The 17,746-nt window shown below is 41.3% G+C and overlaps 1 protein-coding gene across 1 annotated transcript in view; it reads right to left on the bottom strand.

The window, feature by feature from the left end:
* LOC119650231 (hemocytin) overlaps nucleotides 1–17,746 on the bottom strand; it is a 456,315-nt gene that overhangs the window by 243,230 nt on the left and 195,339 nt on the right. Inside the window, exons 15-17 of the mRNA XM_038052810.1 lie at nucleotides 2,025–2,336; nucleotides 1,800–1,970; nucleotides 1,491–1,740 (exon numbers count right to left, since the gene is read on the bottom strand). Of these exons, the coding sequence (XP_037908738.1) occupies nucleotides 1,491–1,740; nucleotides 1,800–1,970; nucleotides 2,025–2,336 (733 nt within the window). The remainder of the gene's footprint in view (nucleotides 1–1,490; nucleotides 1,741–1,799; nucleotides 1,971–2,024; nucleotides 2,337–17,746) is intronic.

Genomic DNA, 17,746 nt, shown 5'->3' with positions numbered 1-17,746 from the left:
GCATTGACATCGAAGCCTCCAACAGATTGTTGACTAATATTCTGTAGTACAGTGTTTCACGAAATAGAAGCATTCCTTATTCAAGACGCTTTCCTCAAAACAGAATCCATAAATGACACAATTACCAACTCTAACTATAAATTGTGCAATTATAAAGACCATCTATTACATAACATCTGCATGCAAGATATTGAACCGCACCGAGTACACCATCTGCATTGTATGCTTGAGTTGAAATATGAACTAGTGGCAAGCTATTATCCCTATGAAAAGTTTACTTGAGAGAAAATTTTAGAGTAGGATTCGGTCAAGCTACTGTGAGATCTTACCATTGCCATCTACTGCACCGTTGAACACAATAGGTGCTTTATAAACGATGTAGCCGTCCCGTTGGACCGAACCACTGTTGATAAATAGTAAGAAAAGTATGCCATTTGACGATGATATAAAGTAGATATGGAGAGACTTCATACACTTTCAGTTCTGACTTCGAATGTGCAGTTAGTTTCCGAGGATTTGCATAAGACGTTGAAGACGCTCGATCGTCATGCAGAAAGTCGCGATCCATGTAGCTTGTGCTATCATCGGAATGAGTCCACCTGGTACAAATCGGGCTTAACAGGTTCTGTTTTCAATTTGTAATTTTTATGTACTATCTGTAGTTTTGTATCGCCGATTTACTGCTAATATACAGATTTTGGTATGTTGGCATGGATTTTGCCGTAAAATGCACCACCGCTGCCCTGTGGTTCTTTAAATGTTGTCGTGGTTTCCTGTTCACACGACACCCTATTAGGCACTCTTATACTTATAAGTGTGATAAACCTGCGATAGTGGACAGCACAAGCCGAACCCGAACATCCATGACAAGGCAAAGCTCGAACCAGAGAAATGAAACCAGAGGACCGACACTCAAACAACTGCTCCACTGAACCTCATTTAAACAAGTTTTGAAAAAAATGATAACTCTGTATGAATGGAAATTATAACTATGCGATCATCAACATCGTTTGTTTGAATGTCTTCTTCCCATTATGCCCTGCAATCCTTAGTTCACTTGCCCGGATGGCTTAGTGGTTAGAGCCCTCGGCTGTCGAAAGGTGGCGGTCAAATCTAACTGGTTACAGAAGGATTTGTATCGTGGTTGGATGTCAAATACCAGTTAACTCAGCTGCGAATGAGCGCCTGAGTCAGGGCAATAATCAAGGCAAACACCATGTTAAACACATTGACTCCTAGAGTGTACCGTAGTCCTGTAGTGTATAGTTACGGTCTGGAATGCCAAGATCCAATTGCGCTAACAATTATTATTTTTACTATTGTTATATTTAATCAGCAATGGTAAGACCTACGCGATTATCAGCCAACCCCATCGTTGTGGCAAATACTGTCTTAACTAGAGAACATTGATAATATGTACATGTACATATGTACATTGCATCTACAGTTTTCATAACTAGTATATGTATATATGAATTTGTATATATTACCAAAGTTCCAAAAATTGGCGTCCTGGTCTAACTTCTTTATATCCGTTGTTGAAATTCAGTCCATCGTACATGCATTGGCATTGTTCTTCAGGAATACATTCATTTTTGCTATTTAGATACTGGCCAGGAGGGCATCGGCACCCTTCAACACAATGTCCCCTACAAACATCTTTAGAAGCCAAGTCCTCACATGTACGTAAACAACTGTCACCGCATTCATCGAAAATTTGCCCCAAAGGACATTCGATGGCTGAAAAAATGATTAAATTTTTTTCTTTGTTGATGGAGGAAGATATATGTATATTATACCGCATTCTTTTACATGGTATCTCCAATTCGTAATAACTCCTTGCCGATTACATTCGGCTCCATATGATGCAAATATTGGACATAAACAAAGTGATGCGTCGCCCCTACAAGCGCAGACATCGAACATGCAATCTTCAAAGTATGGTGTAGGATCGACCGACCAGTGACAACCTATAAAGAAAATTCTTCAGATCAAGGGTGAAATTAGAAGTTTATGTAGATTACCTTCAAAAATTTCTCCTATAAGTTTAGTGCAATATTTCTCGGCTTTTTCTTTTTTTTCTAAATTATCTTGGCACGGATGGACTGGTGGATTTGCTTCTGATGTAAAATCGCAAGTGTCTTTTGTTTTCCATTTATCAGCAAATGGTTCCACTGAATTTTCAATATCGCCTTCTGGTGTGAGGAAATCATCCTGCATATTAGAGTTAAAAGTGCCACATAATCCTTGAGTTTTTCCTCTGTAGCTACTTGGAGCATCGATGTAAACTCGTGTCATACCATCCCACCAAACGCGCAGACCATCAGCAAAATCAACTATAAATGCAGATATGTGTATGAGTATGCTTCGTAAACAAAAATAATATATGTATATATATTGCCAATTATCAAACAAGTGGTGATACCGGAAGTTGGGAGTTTTGGGTATAAATGTTTTGTGTTTATCTTATGTGAGGATGTATATAATGAAAAAGATTTATATGGATGTAATGGAAAAAAAAAGACATTTTTTTTTCGGCGTAATCTATCAGATAAACTGCATATCGCAAACTAGAAGATTAATAACAACGAGGTTCAACGAACATATAAGGGAAGCAAATCTGGTAAAAGCAAAAAGCAGAGCAACACATATCTTCAAATCATTGGTAGCCAGATACCATCGTCAAGGAGAAACATACAATACGGACGATAGCACGACACACACAACCAAAGAAATCTTTATGCATAGTTTTCTTTTCCCACATAGCTCAAAAAAGAAAAGAAAACCTTCATATATTGTTAAACTCCAACGCGGCTCATCCAGCCAAGACTGACTGACGCTATACGTGCTGGAGGAGGCAATATTGTTTTAGAGCGGAGCAATCCACAATTGATACCATTGAAGGGGTCATCCCGTGTGAAGGCCGTTTTTTTTGGCTTTTTTTTGAAATTTTTTGTGAAGAACGGGATGAAGATATAAATACGAATTTTTCACCATATCTTAATTAATATCTTGAGTATGCATAGTAAGTTTTCTAGCCCGATCATATCGTTGGTTAGAGAGCAATTTATACACCCATCTCCAAAAAAAGGTGTTTTTCTGCTGCCATGCTAGAGGGCGCTGTGATGATCTTAAAGAAAAAAAGTAAATGGCATTTTAATGTACAGACTTAACTACAGTCCGCAAACTACGATTATTAAAAAATATTAAAAACTAAATTTTTGGTGAGGCTTTAAACTTTTTTTTGTGAATTTTGATGTTTTTTCACGGCTTCTTCAATAAATAAAAAAAACTACGGAATGAATCGCAATTATCCTAGTTTGCAGACCGTAGAAATATGTTCTGAATAAGTCGTGAAAATTTCAAAGAATTTCGTTGGATAGATTTTGGGCTAGGGTGGTAGCCGATTTTCAACATGCGGTTTTGAGAAAAACGCATTTAAAAAGTAGAATGCGGTTTTTAGCCATAAAACCTTAACTGACAATTAATCTGCTATACTTAATCCATAAACCTTAGGTTTGGTCAAGAAACACATGTATAGCTTTCGCTTTAATTCTTGTCCTTTTAGCGAAGTCATTCGAACATCATTCGGACCGATAAATACGAACTTTATTACGGCGATCAACATAAAGCTAGCATGTTACTTATCACGTCTTTAACACTATAATTTCCCAACGAGTCCGAATATCAAAAAATTACTTTGCCCATATATTCTACACTATATCTAGATACAATTAATGCCACAAAAAAAAGTCGATTCCGCGGATCCGACACACGGGATGACCCCCTTGAAGAAGTGGTCCAAGCGATAAAACTGGCTGAGATGCAGTGGCGCTCCTGGTGACCCTTGACGTAAAAAACGCCTTCAATTCTTCGAGGTAGTGCGAAATGCTTGAGACGTAGGAAAATCATTCCTATACTCCAGGTTAACTATTGCGGATGTTGAAGGGGACAGAATCGAATGAAGTTGACATTGGGGCAGCTCAGCGATCTATCCTTAGTTTGGACTTTGAAACGCCTTATTCGATAGACTTCTACGACTCAATATGCCTGACGAATCGTATACCCGGACTGTATGCTGACCAAGGAGAGGGTTGCCACAGTCCGCCCTATTCACATTGGTGAAATCATGGTCTTGTCTAAGCGAGCAATGAAATACCTCCGTATTAAGAAGACACGAGAATGAGCTTCTTCGAGCATTTGCCGGTTGATGTCCAATGTCATTAGTCCTTATCCAGCAGGCGTCACTTGCTGATAAGTACGGCTCAGTCGGTCCTTCTTTACGGTTCTGAAGTATAGGCTAACTCCCTCAGTAATGAAATGTACCGTAGGCACCTAGCTCAAGTACAGAGATGAGGCGCTCCGTGGCTGTGTCCACCCATCGTACCGTGGGAGTTATTTCGATTACTTTCCATGCTATCGAGCCCAGGCTTATATACCTCAGAAAAGACGAACGAAATAAAGAAGTTGTCATTAGAGAAGAGGGAGCCCGTACTCTCTGCGCACGGCAGCAATGTTGGGAAAGAGAATTAAAAGGTAGGTGGACCGCACACCTCATAAAAGACTTGCGGTCGTGGTTCAATCGAAAGAACAGTGAAGTTGACTATTACCTAACCCAGCTGCTGAATGGGTATTTTCAATCTGACTTGCACACAATCGAAAAATCGTCGCCCGACTGCATTTATTGCGAGGATTTGGTGGATGATTCCTACCGCACTTTTTTCTTTTGCAAAAAATGGGAGCGCCATTACATTAAATGGAAAGGTGTTTTGCGTCCCCGGACACCATAATTGAGGCCATGCTGCAGAGCGAGGACACGTGGGCATGTTACACTCACATTCTTAAAACGAGAAAGAAGGAGATGGATAGATGAAAGGCAGGGTAGCTGAGTTTCACTGAATCTACAAGGTTTCGCTTTTATATTGTGAATAGGCCTGGCCTGAGGTAATGTGTCAAACGGTTCCGGACCAGAGTCCCAGACGCTCCGGCAGAGTATTTAAGTCGGTAGTCTATCTGAGACTGGACCCCGGCACTTTGTGCATAAATGCGTTTCACCTTCCTACCCAAAATAAAAAAAATCCTAAATAAGGAAACATTCCCACCGTATATATAATTTTACTTTATAAGATGATGACGTCATATACGCCTTGCAACAAATTTACGTGAAATGCAAAATTTTGACCTTTTTATGACTTTATTTATAATTGTTGGATAACCTTAATGCTTTTGAAAAATATACCCTATATTATCCCTTATACTGTTATCAAATTTTGTTCTTTTAGAATAAACTTAAGAGAAGGTTAATAATATGATATTATGCCAACCCCTTTCACATGTATTGCCCCCTTAAACTTAACAGAAAGGTCACTTTTTCTCACCAATAAGTGCCAAAATCTAAACGCATAAGGTAGGAAAGGTTTTATATTTTTTATGTGAGAAACTTCTCATTTATACGTAACTCAAGGATCAACTGTGCACTATTTTTCAACACCCATTTCTATAATGAGTTTGAGTCAACACCCTTTTCAGGATGTTTTGTCTATCTGTCTGACACGCGCACTTTTCTTCAAAAACGTTACGCCGAATGAATCGAAATTTGGTGGACATATCGAAACTAACCCCACGGAAATAAATTTGCAATGAAGTTTAAAGGGAGCCTTCTCGTACATGAGGACTTACTGTTTATTACTGTCAAAGTTACAGCAAAGTGTAAAACAAAAGCTTATTGAAATCGGTTTACTATTTGTGTGTCTGTCTGTCTGTCCATCATACACGCTTTTCTCCAAAAGGGTCACATCGGGGAAGCAAAATTGGATAGACATATGGGAACTATGAAATCCCACGCATACAGTGGGTGACTAAAATTGAAGTAGCGTTTAACGTGGGGCTGTCCATACATGCAAAGGGGAGATGTAATTTTTTTCAGCTAAATATCAAATGTGGGGTACCAATGAAAAATTTCAATTAGTACTTTCACAAGTAAATTTTAGTTGCGACGTGAATTGCAGAATAGGTGAGACAGGACTCATTTTCGGGCGATGCACTTGAAATTTGTGCCAACGCGATATCTGCTTAAAAAAAATTAATAACAACATGTTACGAACATTTTAAAATTCACCGGAAAACCCCCAAGAAATTTTTTTTCAAACCAAACCATATACCTTTTCGTTGAGGATGCTAAGTCATGCAGACTGATGATGGACAGGACCACTTGGAAAGCAACTTGCTTCCTCTCTTTATAATTAAAGTTGGTTTACTGTCTGTATGTGTGTCCATCTTTCTGCCTGTCTATATATCTCTCTGTATGTCTGTAACATGCACTTTTCTCAGAAACGGCTACACCTATTGACACGAAGCTCTGTAGAAGGTTGGAGCTGTGAACCCCCGCACATATGGTGAATTACTTTGCTGCACGTCGAACATATGAGGAAGTCCCGATACACCTAAAAGAGGATTACAATTTTTTTTCACCGAATATAGCCACCAGAGGTAACAAATTAAAGGTCTCGGTTGGTGCTGTATTCTGGAGGTATTACTTTTGACGTTGATTGAAAATGAGGGAGGAGGGTTCCGGAAAAGGTCAATTACTTCAAGGATCCGTTCTCCGAGATTACCCTGGTGGCAGTGAGATTTGAACACTTCAAGGCCCTGATCCAATATGGATTGTTGCGCCAACGATTATTATTATTACGATCTGTAGTTAAATGGAACCATAGTGGCGGTCAAAGGGTAAAATAGATTCCAGGGCGAAAAGTGGATTGGTACCCAAAATGGGGTATAAAACCTGGGAACGCCTGCTGAAAAAACACAGGATCACTCTCGAGACTATTCAACATCAACAACGGTCTAAGACATCGGGATGCCCTATCATGCGTCCTCTTTAACCTGGCCCGCGTTGCAGATGTCAATGCAAGAAGCACCATCCTCGTCAGGTGCACCCAACTAGTGGCCAACACTGTCGATATTCACATTATGGGAAGAACAAACCGAGATTTAAGAATGATTTTGATGGAGAATGTTCCAGACAGAATTATGACGACTGGTGTACTTGGTGTTGCTCAACATCCTGCACGCAGATATTATGTCCTGGATGATCCTCCTCTTTAGAGAGGATAAGCTACAACTGAAGTTGGTGATTGAGAATGTACCATTTGTAATTGTTTGTTGGGAGCAAAGCATCCTAAATTCGGTTTCATAGGATAGTACTCGATGTCAAAGCCTAACAAAAAATGTTTGATATAAACTCCGTGAATGTCTTTTTTCTCCATGTTTCTTTCCACATGTCGACATGGGATCCTATTCTCTGCTTTTCAAGTTCAAAGAGACAATTTATTATCTGGCATGACGGTAGCGTGATGTAATTGGCTAGAAGATTGTTTCTCAAAAAAAACTCACCAAGAGAATCCACTTGATTTTAGTGCGATGATTTAAAATCAAGTAATTCCTTTGCAGGGACTACCCTTACTTGGCTATTGACAGATTCAAAATCAGTGTTGTTCCACTGTATCACACTGAAGGTATAAATTGGGAGGATAAGCCGGGCGGGGCCAGGAGCTGAAAAAAAAACTAAAGAAGGCAGGATTCCTCGTAGACAGGAGCAGAAAGGTGCTTTTGACATCATGAATGATAGCAACATTCCTTATGGGCCAAGCATCAGCGATTCAGTGTGAGATAAGCCCGTAAAATTCTTATGAACGGTTTATTCCGAAACTCCAAAGCGTTTTCCCACAACTCACGTTTTCGAAGTCGGTGCCTCTTATGACTGCACCGATCCTTCCCAATTTTTGAACCGCGCTTCGGGTGCAAAGGCTTTGTGTTCATTTTATGTAAGAAACTTCAACGCCCATTTTTCCATCCGTATATAGCTGCAAATCCAACATATTCCTTCATCATTCATTCGTTCATTCTTTTCCAAACTACAAAATATACGTGCATATTACAGGCATAGATATTATACCCACCCTAAACAAACATTTCCGAATGCCGTACACATATTTGCACATGTATAAATTGATCCCACCCACATTTCACATTTAATTCGTGCACAAAAGCATACATATATACATATATACTACACATATTAAATACGACTGGTCTAATATACAAATATATCTATCTGAATTAGACACTACCCGCGAACTTCGTTAGCATGCATATACTATATACCTGTATACACACATGTCTAGAAAACTACCTAAAACTCTAATTCTTTGCGACCCCATTCATATGAACTTACTTCGTTTTGGTATATTTATGAATCGATATGGGATGATAACGTCATGTACGTTGTCGAATGCACGAAATTCACAATAAAATGGCAAAGTTTCACCCCCTATAACTGCATTATGTTATCTCTTACCATGCCAAATCTTGTACTTCTAAGGGGGATTACCGCGTAAATTTTTAAAATGTGGAAATATACTATTATTAACTTTACTTGTGCAGATATTGGAACCAGACGTATTTTGAGGCCTAGATTTTGTAGAGATTAACCACTGTGTTTTTTTTCAGATTTTTCGGTTGGATAGGTTCTGAGAACGAGACCTGTTACACTTGTTGATGGTCATATTTTGCGCCCTCACTCCCCTATGTTTCACCCGGTATCACATATGGAGCCAGTTTCGAAAAGTACTAATTAATCCCTTTAATTTGATATGCCACATGACCACATTTTATGAAAAAAAATGTTGCACCCTCCATTCACATGCATGTATGTTCCCCTTAAACTTAACCCAAAATGGCGTCACTACATGTAAAGGGAACAATAGATCACATGCTCCTACCAATTTTCAAGAAAAAGATTTATAGGTCGCGGAAAAAATGCAACAGGCATGCGATGACTCTATGCCATGGCGTAGCGCTTTCCAATTTCTGGTAGAATTCAGAAATTGAGGAATGTCGGAAAAACTCCCATAGAGCTAAATGATGCTCCCAGCGCAGAAGAAATCAACCTGAATTCGTTGAGCTACACAGGCATTACAGGAACGCGAGGAAAAAATGGCAAATAGCTCTCACGAAAAGCAAATCCGAACATTTCAAGCGGATGTTTACTGAAGCTGATTCTGATCCATGAGGTGGCGCCTACAGGTCTGTAATGTCATCACTGAAAGGCAAGTGCTCCCCACCGATTACCTGTCTTAAATTATTACAAAGCATAGTGGACACTCTCTTCCCAGAGGATGTGAACTACACAAATCTGCCTAAAGTCCATGTAAACCCCGGCGAAATTCCTGTAATGGTAGACGGGAAAATTGTTGATGCAGCAAGGAAATTCGTTGAAAGTAAGACCCCAGGGCCAGATGGAATCCCGAATGTCGCCCTGAAAGTGGCAGCCAGGACAACACCAGGTATATTTGCCAAAGTTTTTACGGCCGTTGATAATTATTCCGAAGCCAGGTAAAGCATTGGGTGACCCCTCCTCATATCGACCGATATGCTTAGTCAACACCATTGGTAAACTTTTTGAACAACCACGAAAATTAAAGTTGGTAAACAAACAATTTACTCCCAATTTGCTTAAATATTTAAGAAAATTGATTCACAAAAGGCTCAACTTTAAAAAACACATTGAGTGTGCTGCATTTGAAGCGTCTTCCGTCATTGTAACGATCTCGAGGATACTACCAAACATTGGTGGACCAAGATAAAGTCGACGTCGTCTTATTTCAAGGGTAGTTAGTTTCGTGCTACTCTACGCAGCTCCAGTTTGGGCAACCCTTCTGGAAAACAAATCAAACTGCGGGAAATTAGGAATGGCGTATCGACTAAGTGCACTCCGGGTATGTAGTGCTTATCGAACAACATCAGGAGAAGCAGCAGGTCGGCATCTCTGCGATAAAATGTATGCACTCGGGGAGTCTATTGTACTTCGACGGGAACTAGCACCGCGGGAATCCATCGCAGAATGGCAAAAGAGATGGAACAATCCACAAATTGGTCGTTAGACCTACCGTATCATTCCACACATTCGAAGATGGATTGGAAGGTGCCCCGGGGAACTAAGCTACGAGCTAACACAGTTTTTAAGTGGACATGGAGGTCATCGGCGTTACATCGATTTGGACACGACGAGTCACCATGCTGCCCAAGATGAGGTAACGTGGTTGAGAATGCAGAGGATGTTGTATTTAAGTGCCCAAGATTTACATGACACCGAACTAGGCTGGAGGCGATCGCAGACAGGCGCTTAACATCTGAAAATATAGTTGAGTTTATGTTGGAATCAACGAAGGCTTGGAATCAAGTGGTAATTAAGCTGAAAATGATTCATGAACAGCTAAGGCATGAAGAACTGCGAAGAAAGCAAGGAAGGAGCGAATAATAATGAGCCGCAGTTAAGAACTGATCCACCCCCGCGATGCAATACTTATAGCAGTCCCGTGGGGAGAGTGGAAGAAGAAGGAGGTGGTGTTAGTGAGTAGGAGTCTCACATAACTGCATGGCAGGACCCAGCAGTAGGTTTTAAACCTTTCCACCTTCCAACGATGAAACACAAAAGACAGACAGGCAGACATCGACTCGATTGTAATAAGATTGAGTAATTGGAAAATTATTTCATTTAAAATTGTATTCTTAATTCAAAAGTTTTCCATCTCTAAATTGTATCAAAGCTTTCTCATGTGTCAAAACGAGTAGGCATGGCCTACCTCAGACAATTGATCAGTGTGAAGTAGTCACGCTCTTTCTAACTCTTTCTAACTCTCATCAATGATATGGCATGAAGGAATCGAAACGCCTATCGAATAAATGTCAATCAGCACCGAGTTATAATAAACAAGTCGGGAAACCGAAAGCTCGGCGTTTCAGATACGAAAGCTTTTGCTTGCTTCTTCTGTAAGTATATTAGATTTATTTGTACGTAACCCGTTATGTATATGTATTTTTCACGTCGGACTACTCACTTTAGTGTGATATTGATATTTAGTTACAGTAAATTTACTCGGTAAAGTCAATTTTGAGCTACTGTAACTTTGCTAGTAATAGCATGATTTTGATTAAACTTACTTAGAGATAATATGCTTCACTTCACTTTACTACTAGAAGTGTTATAACTCTAGGATAAACTTAAGGGGGTTTTACTCAATTTCCCCAAAAATATGGTTGGGGAGAGTATCTAGAGACCTGGACATCATATAAAAGCAGCTTCATGATTTTTTTCAGATTTTTCGGTTGGGTGGTTTCTGAGAATGGGTCCGTTAAAGAAATCATCATTTTCCACCCCTCCCACTCCCCGTCTTTCTACCAAATCTCAAAACTAAGACCAGCTTCCAAGTACTAACCGAGATTTTTCATTTGATACCCAACATGACTATATTCAGACAGACAGACAGACCGACAGACCGACAGACCGACAGACGGACAGACAGACATTGAACCGATTTTAATAAGGTTTTTGTTTGTTTGAACTAGACAAACATTTACATTAAATATCACATGAGTTCGGTGTCGAGCGGCGTATTTACTAAATTGATCAAAGGAGCAGCGCAAATACGCTACCTGTATGGTCCTTCCTAGAAAAGGCCGGGCTGATCTTCAGCGGTGGTTGATGATTTATGCCAAACTAAGCTTGAGGGAGCTCCTGTGTGTGTCAAAAGGCAACAAAGTTATAGAAGGTCGAAATTGTGTATTCCATGTGAATTCATTGTAGCTCAACGGTTTTGAGCGATTCTAGGGTGAACTTAAGGGGGGTTTTGCTGCCAATTACTAAAAATTGAAGTAATGCACTATTATTGACTTTATTTGAATAGGTATCGGTGTGGAGGGTATTTTGGAGCCTAGGCATCATACAGTGGCAGCCTCTTGATTTTTTTCAGGTTTTTCGATTGTGTAGTTTCTGAGAATGGACCCGATAAAGAGGTGATCATTTTCAAACCCCTGCATTCCCCACTCTTGCAACAAATGTCAAAACTATAAATATAAATGTCAGATGATGAAGGCATTTTTACTAATCACGATAAAATAATAATAATATAATCATAATAGCAAAGTGTAAAGCTGGTACTGAAATTACACCCTTTGTCTGTTAAATAGGTAGGATCGTCCGAGCCTACATGCATGGCACTTAGTTCTAGTATTAGATAAAATCCGGCACCGGCTGGGATTGTGACAACTAGGAAAATGATAACGAAATTTCCAGGACAATCTTTTAGAAGTGATGCACTGCTGTGCAATTCCAAACGCGGAAGCCAAAACAGTTGCGCGAGTTTTGTTTATCAATTAGTATCGGCATGTGGAATACCAAAGCAGTCATTAACAAATCGGGGAACAAACTTCCTAACCAAGTTATTTGAAGGAGTCTGTAGACTGCTAAAAATTAAAACAAGTCGGAATACCGGAAGCTCGCGCTTCGGGTATAAAGGTTTTGTGTTCATCTTATCTAAGAAATTTCAACGCACATTTTTCTATCCGTATATAGCTACAAATCCAACATACTCCTTCATATTTTTCCAAACTACGAGACATACGTCCATATTACAGCCGTAGATATTACGCTCACCCTAAACAAACAAACTGCCTATTTCCGAATACTGTACACATATTAGCAGGTAAATTGATTGCACCCATATTTCCGATTTACTTCTTATATCTATCTGAATTAAGCACTACCCGCAAAGTCCATGTCACATATCTCGTTGGAATAATTGATATTCACATACAAATGAATAAAAAACTAACACAAAATAATCCTTTTCCACCCAATTCATGCGAACTTACTTCGTTGTGGTATTGACGAATTGATATCTGATGATGACGTCATGCAGGTTGTTGAATGTACGAAATTCACAAAAAATTGTAAAGTTTTACCCCCTATAACTTTGTTAATAATAGTTGGATTTTCTTCAAACTTGATCGACTTGTGCACCATGTTCTTCGTTACACCTATGCTAATTTTTGTACTTCTGGGATGAATATAAGGGGGGTGCCGGGTAAATTTTTAAAATGTGTAAATATACTATTATTAACTTTATTTGTACAGATATCGGAACGGGATATATTTTGAGGATGAGATTTCGTAGAGGTGCACCACTTTGATTTTTTTCAGATTTTTCGGCTGGATAGGTTCTGAGAACGAGACCTGTTACACTATTTGATGGCCATATTTTGAGCCCTCACTCCCCTATGTTTCCCCCAATTTCAAATATTAAACCAGTTTCGAAAAGTACTAATTGAGACCTTTCATTTAATACCCCACGTGGCTACATTCTGTGAAACAAAATTTTGCAGCCCCCTTTCACATGTATGGGGAGCCCCCCCTTAAACTTAACACCAAATGGCGCCAGTCACTGCATGTAAAGGGAACGGCAGATCACATACTCTTACCAATTTTCGTGACAATCGGTCCAGCCGTTTCTGACTAAATCAGCTGTGACAGACAGACAGACAGACAGACAGACGGACAGACAGACAGACCGAATGTGACGGCAATCCCGCCAGTCACCAGAGACGAGCTCCTGGAGATCTGCGGCAGAATAGGAGACAATAAAGCACCGGGTCTGGACGGAGTACCGAATAAGGCCCTTAAGCTTGCCGTGAAATCCAGGCCGGACATGTTTGCTGAGTTGTTCGAAGCGTGCATGTCCGAGGGAATATTTCCAGCGGTATGGAAGCGGCAGAAGTTGGTGCTTCTGCCTAAGCCTGGTAAACCACCAGGTGAACCATCCTCATACCGACCCATATGTCTTTTGGACACGGTGGGGAAAATGCTAGAGCGGGTAATCTACAATAGATTACTCCCAGTAGTTGAGAGCCAAGGCGGCCTTTCAGATCGGCAGTATGGATTCCGTAAAGCCAGATCAACCATTGATGCCATCAAATAGGTTACTGGCTTGGCCGAAGATGCAATCCACGGAAAGGGTAGTACCAGCAAATATTGCGTGGTAGTAACCCTGGACGTGAAAAATGCATTCAATTCGGCCAATTGGAATCTAATCCGGAAATCCCTAGCGAAGGTTGGTATTCCCGCCTACCTCGCCGCAATTGTCGATAGTTATTTAACTGAAAGGAGGCTCTGGTACGACACTGATGACGGACCGCAGGAGTACGTCGTTTCCGCGGGTGTCCCGCAGGGCTCCGTATTGGGCCCACTACTGTGGAACATCATGTACAACGATGTACTTAATCTTCCCCTTCCGGAGGAAGCCACAGTGGTGGGTTACGCTGACGACATTGCACTGGTTGTTGTCGCAAAGCATCTCGAAGATGCTGAGTTATACTCAAGCGAGGCAATCAGTGCTGTCAAATGCTGGTTGGAGAGTTCTGGTCTGACGCTTGCGGAGGAAAAAACGGAAGCGGTCCTGATCACGAAGCGCCGGAAGAGAAATTACGCTTGTGTTAGAGTCGGGAATCATATCATCACTTCCAAGCCGGCCATCAAATACTTGGGGGTGGTGATAGACAGGAAGCTCAGCTATAAGCAACACGTACAGTATATTTGTGATAAATCATCCACTGCCAGTATGGCCCTGGCCAGGATGATGCCGAACGTGGGAGGGCCACGGCATACCTCTAGGTTGCTTATAGCCAGGGTGGTGACCTCAATCATGCTCTATGCGACCCCAGTTTGGAGCGAGGCGTTGCGGATGTCAGTTAACACTAGCAAACTGAATGCAGTCTACAGGAGGACAGCTCTGAGGGTATGCTCTGCCTTCAGGACTGTCTCAGATGATGCAGCACTCGTCATCTCTGGAATGATGCCCATTGACATCTTGGCAGATGAGATGGCGAATATATACCATGCGAAGCCAATCTCTCCTTTATTGCAGACGAAGAAGGCTGAGAGGGAGAGATCCATAAATAGATGGCAAGAGCGGTGGGAACGCTCGGGAAAGGGTCGGTGGACTCACAGGCTCATTCCTGCCATCAAGGAGTGGTTGGAGAGACGACGCGGTGAGGTTAATTATAATCTCACCCAGTTTCTCACGGGACATGGAGGATATCTCCAATACCTTCACAGGTTTAAATTGGAGACCTCACCCGACTGTCCAAATTACGATGGAGTCCCAGAGGACCCAGAGCATGTATTCTTCCACTGTCCGAGATTTGTGGAAGAAAGGAGGAACCTAGAGGAGACTCTAGGAGAGGTGCTGGTACCAGAAAATCTGGTGCCGAAAATGCTAGCACATCAAGAGAATTGGGATGCGGTCAACTCCATGATCGCATCAATTCAAGATAAATTGCGAAAGGCAGAGGAAAGGAGAAAAACGCGGTCACGTGCGCCGCGTATAGAAGAAATGGGATTAAGCTAGAGTGAGCTGACTCCGCCCCGTGATGTAATACCTTATGGTGGTTCCGCGGGGCAGGGAGGGAGTCGGGGGTGGTTTTAGTGGGTAAAAATCCCACACGCTGGTGTGTCCAGACCAGTGTCTTTTGAAGATTTCCACCTCCTCAAAAACAAAAAAAAAAAGACAGACAGACCGACAGACAGACAGACAGACAGACAGACGGACAGACAGACATCGAATCGATTCTAATAAGGTTTTGTTTCACACAAAACCTTAAAAATGCAAACTAGCGCTAATCACTCACAATCAAACGAAGCATTGGAGAGAACTCATCGACCGCTGGTGGATTAATTGCGCAGCATATTAAATGAAAATCCGGAGGAATGGGATCAGTATCTAAGGCCTATCATATTTGTCCACACATGACAGCACTAAACCAACTTCGATGGAGCGCATGTATGTATTCAACCGAGATGTTTCATCAAACCTAAGGCATAAACCCTCCTTTCGAACACCACCTTGCCGTGGTGGGGGAGCCTGTGATAGTTTACTATTACACTAGTGGTGTCCACAAGCACATGAAGAGGAAAACAAAGGATTGTGACTCTCCAAGTGATAAGAAGTGACAGACTTCCACCCGCAACTTTGTGGAATCAGGTTGTGGTCGAGGCACGCATCTTGGAGGCCTCACCAGATTGTTCTCCCACGAAGAAATCTGTGGAAGACAGGCTCTCTACTTCAGTGCAAAATCTGCACACGATGTCTAAAGCGTGGTCAGCCAGAAAGGATAGTACAACAACTCCTCTAATGAGAGGAACTGGAAACCTTACTAAAGCCGGCCTGTCGGTGACACTACTGTCTAATTCTTCCAAAAAACGGCAGAGTTTAACTGTCTCTGATCCCTTTATTCAGCAGCAGCTGTCTTCGTTCTGGACGGAGCCCAATCCGTATTGTCCTGGACACGGAGCAGCTCACCAAACATCAGCACGCGAAGGCATCACCTTTTCTAGTTGCACATTTCCGAGGGTGGAAAAACTAAGCTAATCTTTCCACTTTTAATTTCTGCTGAATTCTGTGCGCGAAGCTATTTCAATGGCCTCCCTCAAATCACATCGAATATTCCCCAATCGCCAGAGTTCAACCTCACGATTTGGTGATTCACAATTTGCTTTACTCCCTCTAAAGGTAATTTCACTGTCTGATAATCGCAATTTTCTAAAAGACGTGCACTCTTTCTTTAAAGAAACTACTTTAATGTGAATGTACTATATATTTTAATTTAATAATTTATTTAATACTGTTGAGCCCGTGTGCGCTCGCCGATGGCTAGGACAGAAGAGACCGGTTCTTCTCCATGCGGTCCTTCTCCCCCAACCAACGGCACATTCTCACCGCTAGCTCTCCACTCCCGTGGCGAGTTCTAAACAAGTCGGGAAACCGGAAGCTGGGCGCTTCAGGTATAAAAAGTTTTGTTTGCTTCTTCTGTGAATATATTCGAGTGTGGAACTATCCCATTTGTACGTAGCCGTTATGTATATGCATTTAGCATGTCAGATTTAGTACTTTGGGTTGTAAATTTACACAGTAAAGACAACTTTGAGCTATCATAACTTTGTCACTAACAGTATGATTTTGATCAAATTTGGGGATAATATACCTCATATTATATTTTCTACTACTACCAACTTTCATAACTCTGGGATAAACTTAAGGGGGGTTTTACGCAATTTTCCAAAAAATATGGTAATATACTATTATTAACTTAATTTGAACAGATATCGATATGGATAGTATTTTGAGGCCTGAGCACTATATGGAGGCAGTTTCATGATTTTTTTCAGATTTTTTGGTTGGGTAGTTTCTGAGAATGGATCCTTTAAAAAAATCATCACTTTATACCCCTCCCACTCCCGCCTTTTCAACAAATCTCAAAACAAATACTGGCTTCGAAAATTACTAATCGAGACCTTTCATTTGCTTTAAGGAGCTCTGTTTAGAACCGGACGTAAACCCGTGGGGGAGCGCCTATAGAATCGTGATGGAGCGATTCAGAGGCCGATCATCTCCGCAGATCACGTGTCCTACATTCTTGTTAAAAATTATCCAGGGGTTATTCCCTCAGCAAGAGGAGGGCATAGACAGCTTCCAACGACCTCTGAACGACGCGGCAATACCGCCAGTCACCAGTGACGAGCTGCTGGAGATCTGCACTAGGATAGGGGATAATAAAGCTCCGGGACTGGATGACGTGCCGAATAAGGCCCTTAAGCTTGCCGTGAAATCCAGACCGGACATTTTCGCTGAGTTGTTCGAAGCGTGCATGTCCGAGGGGATATTTCCTGCATGATGGAAACGACAGAAATTGGTGCTACTGCCTAAGGCTGGCAAACCACCAGGTGAGCCAACCTCCTGCAGACCTATTTGTCTTTTGGACACTGTGGGCAAAATGCTAGAGCGAGTAATCTATAATAGATTACTCCCGGTTGTTGAGAGACAGGGAGGTCTCTCAGATCGGCAGTATGGGT

The sequence above is a fragment of the Hermetia illucens genome, chromosome 2 (assembly GCF_905115235.1).
Source record: "Hermetia illucens chromosome 2, iHerIll2.2.curated.20191125, whole genome shotgun sequence".
NCBI classification, from domain to species: domain Eukaryota; kingdom Metazoa; phylum Arthropoda; class Insecta; order Diptera; family Stratiomyidae; genus Hermetia; species Hermetia illucens.
This window is presented reverse-complemented; position numbering and strand designations above follow the sequence as displayed.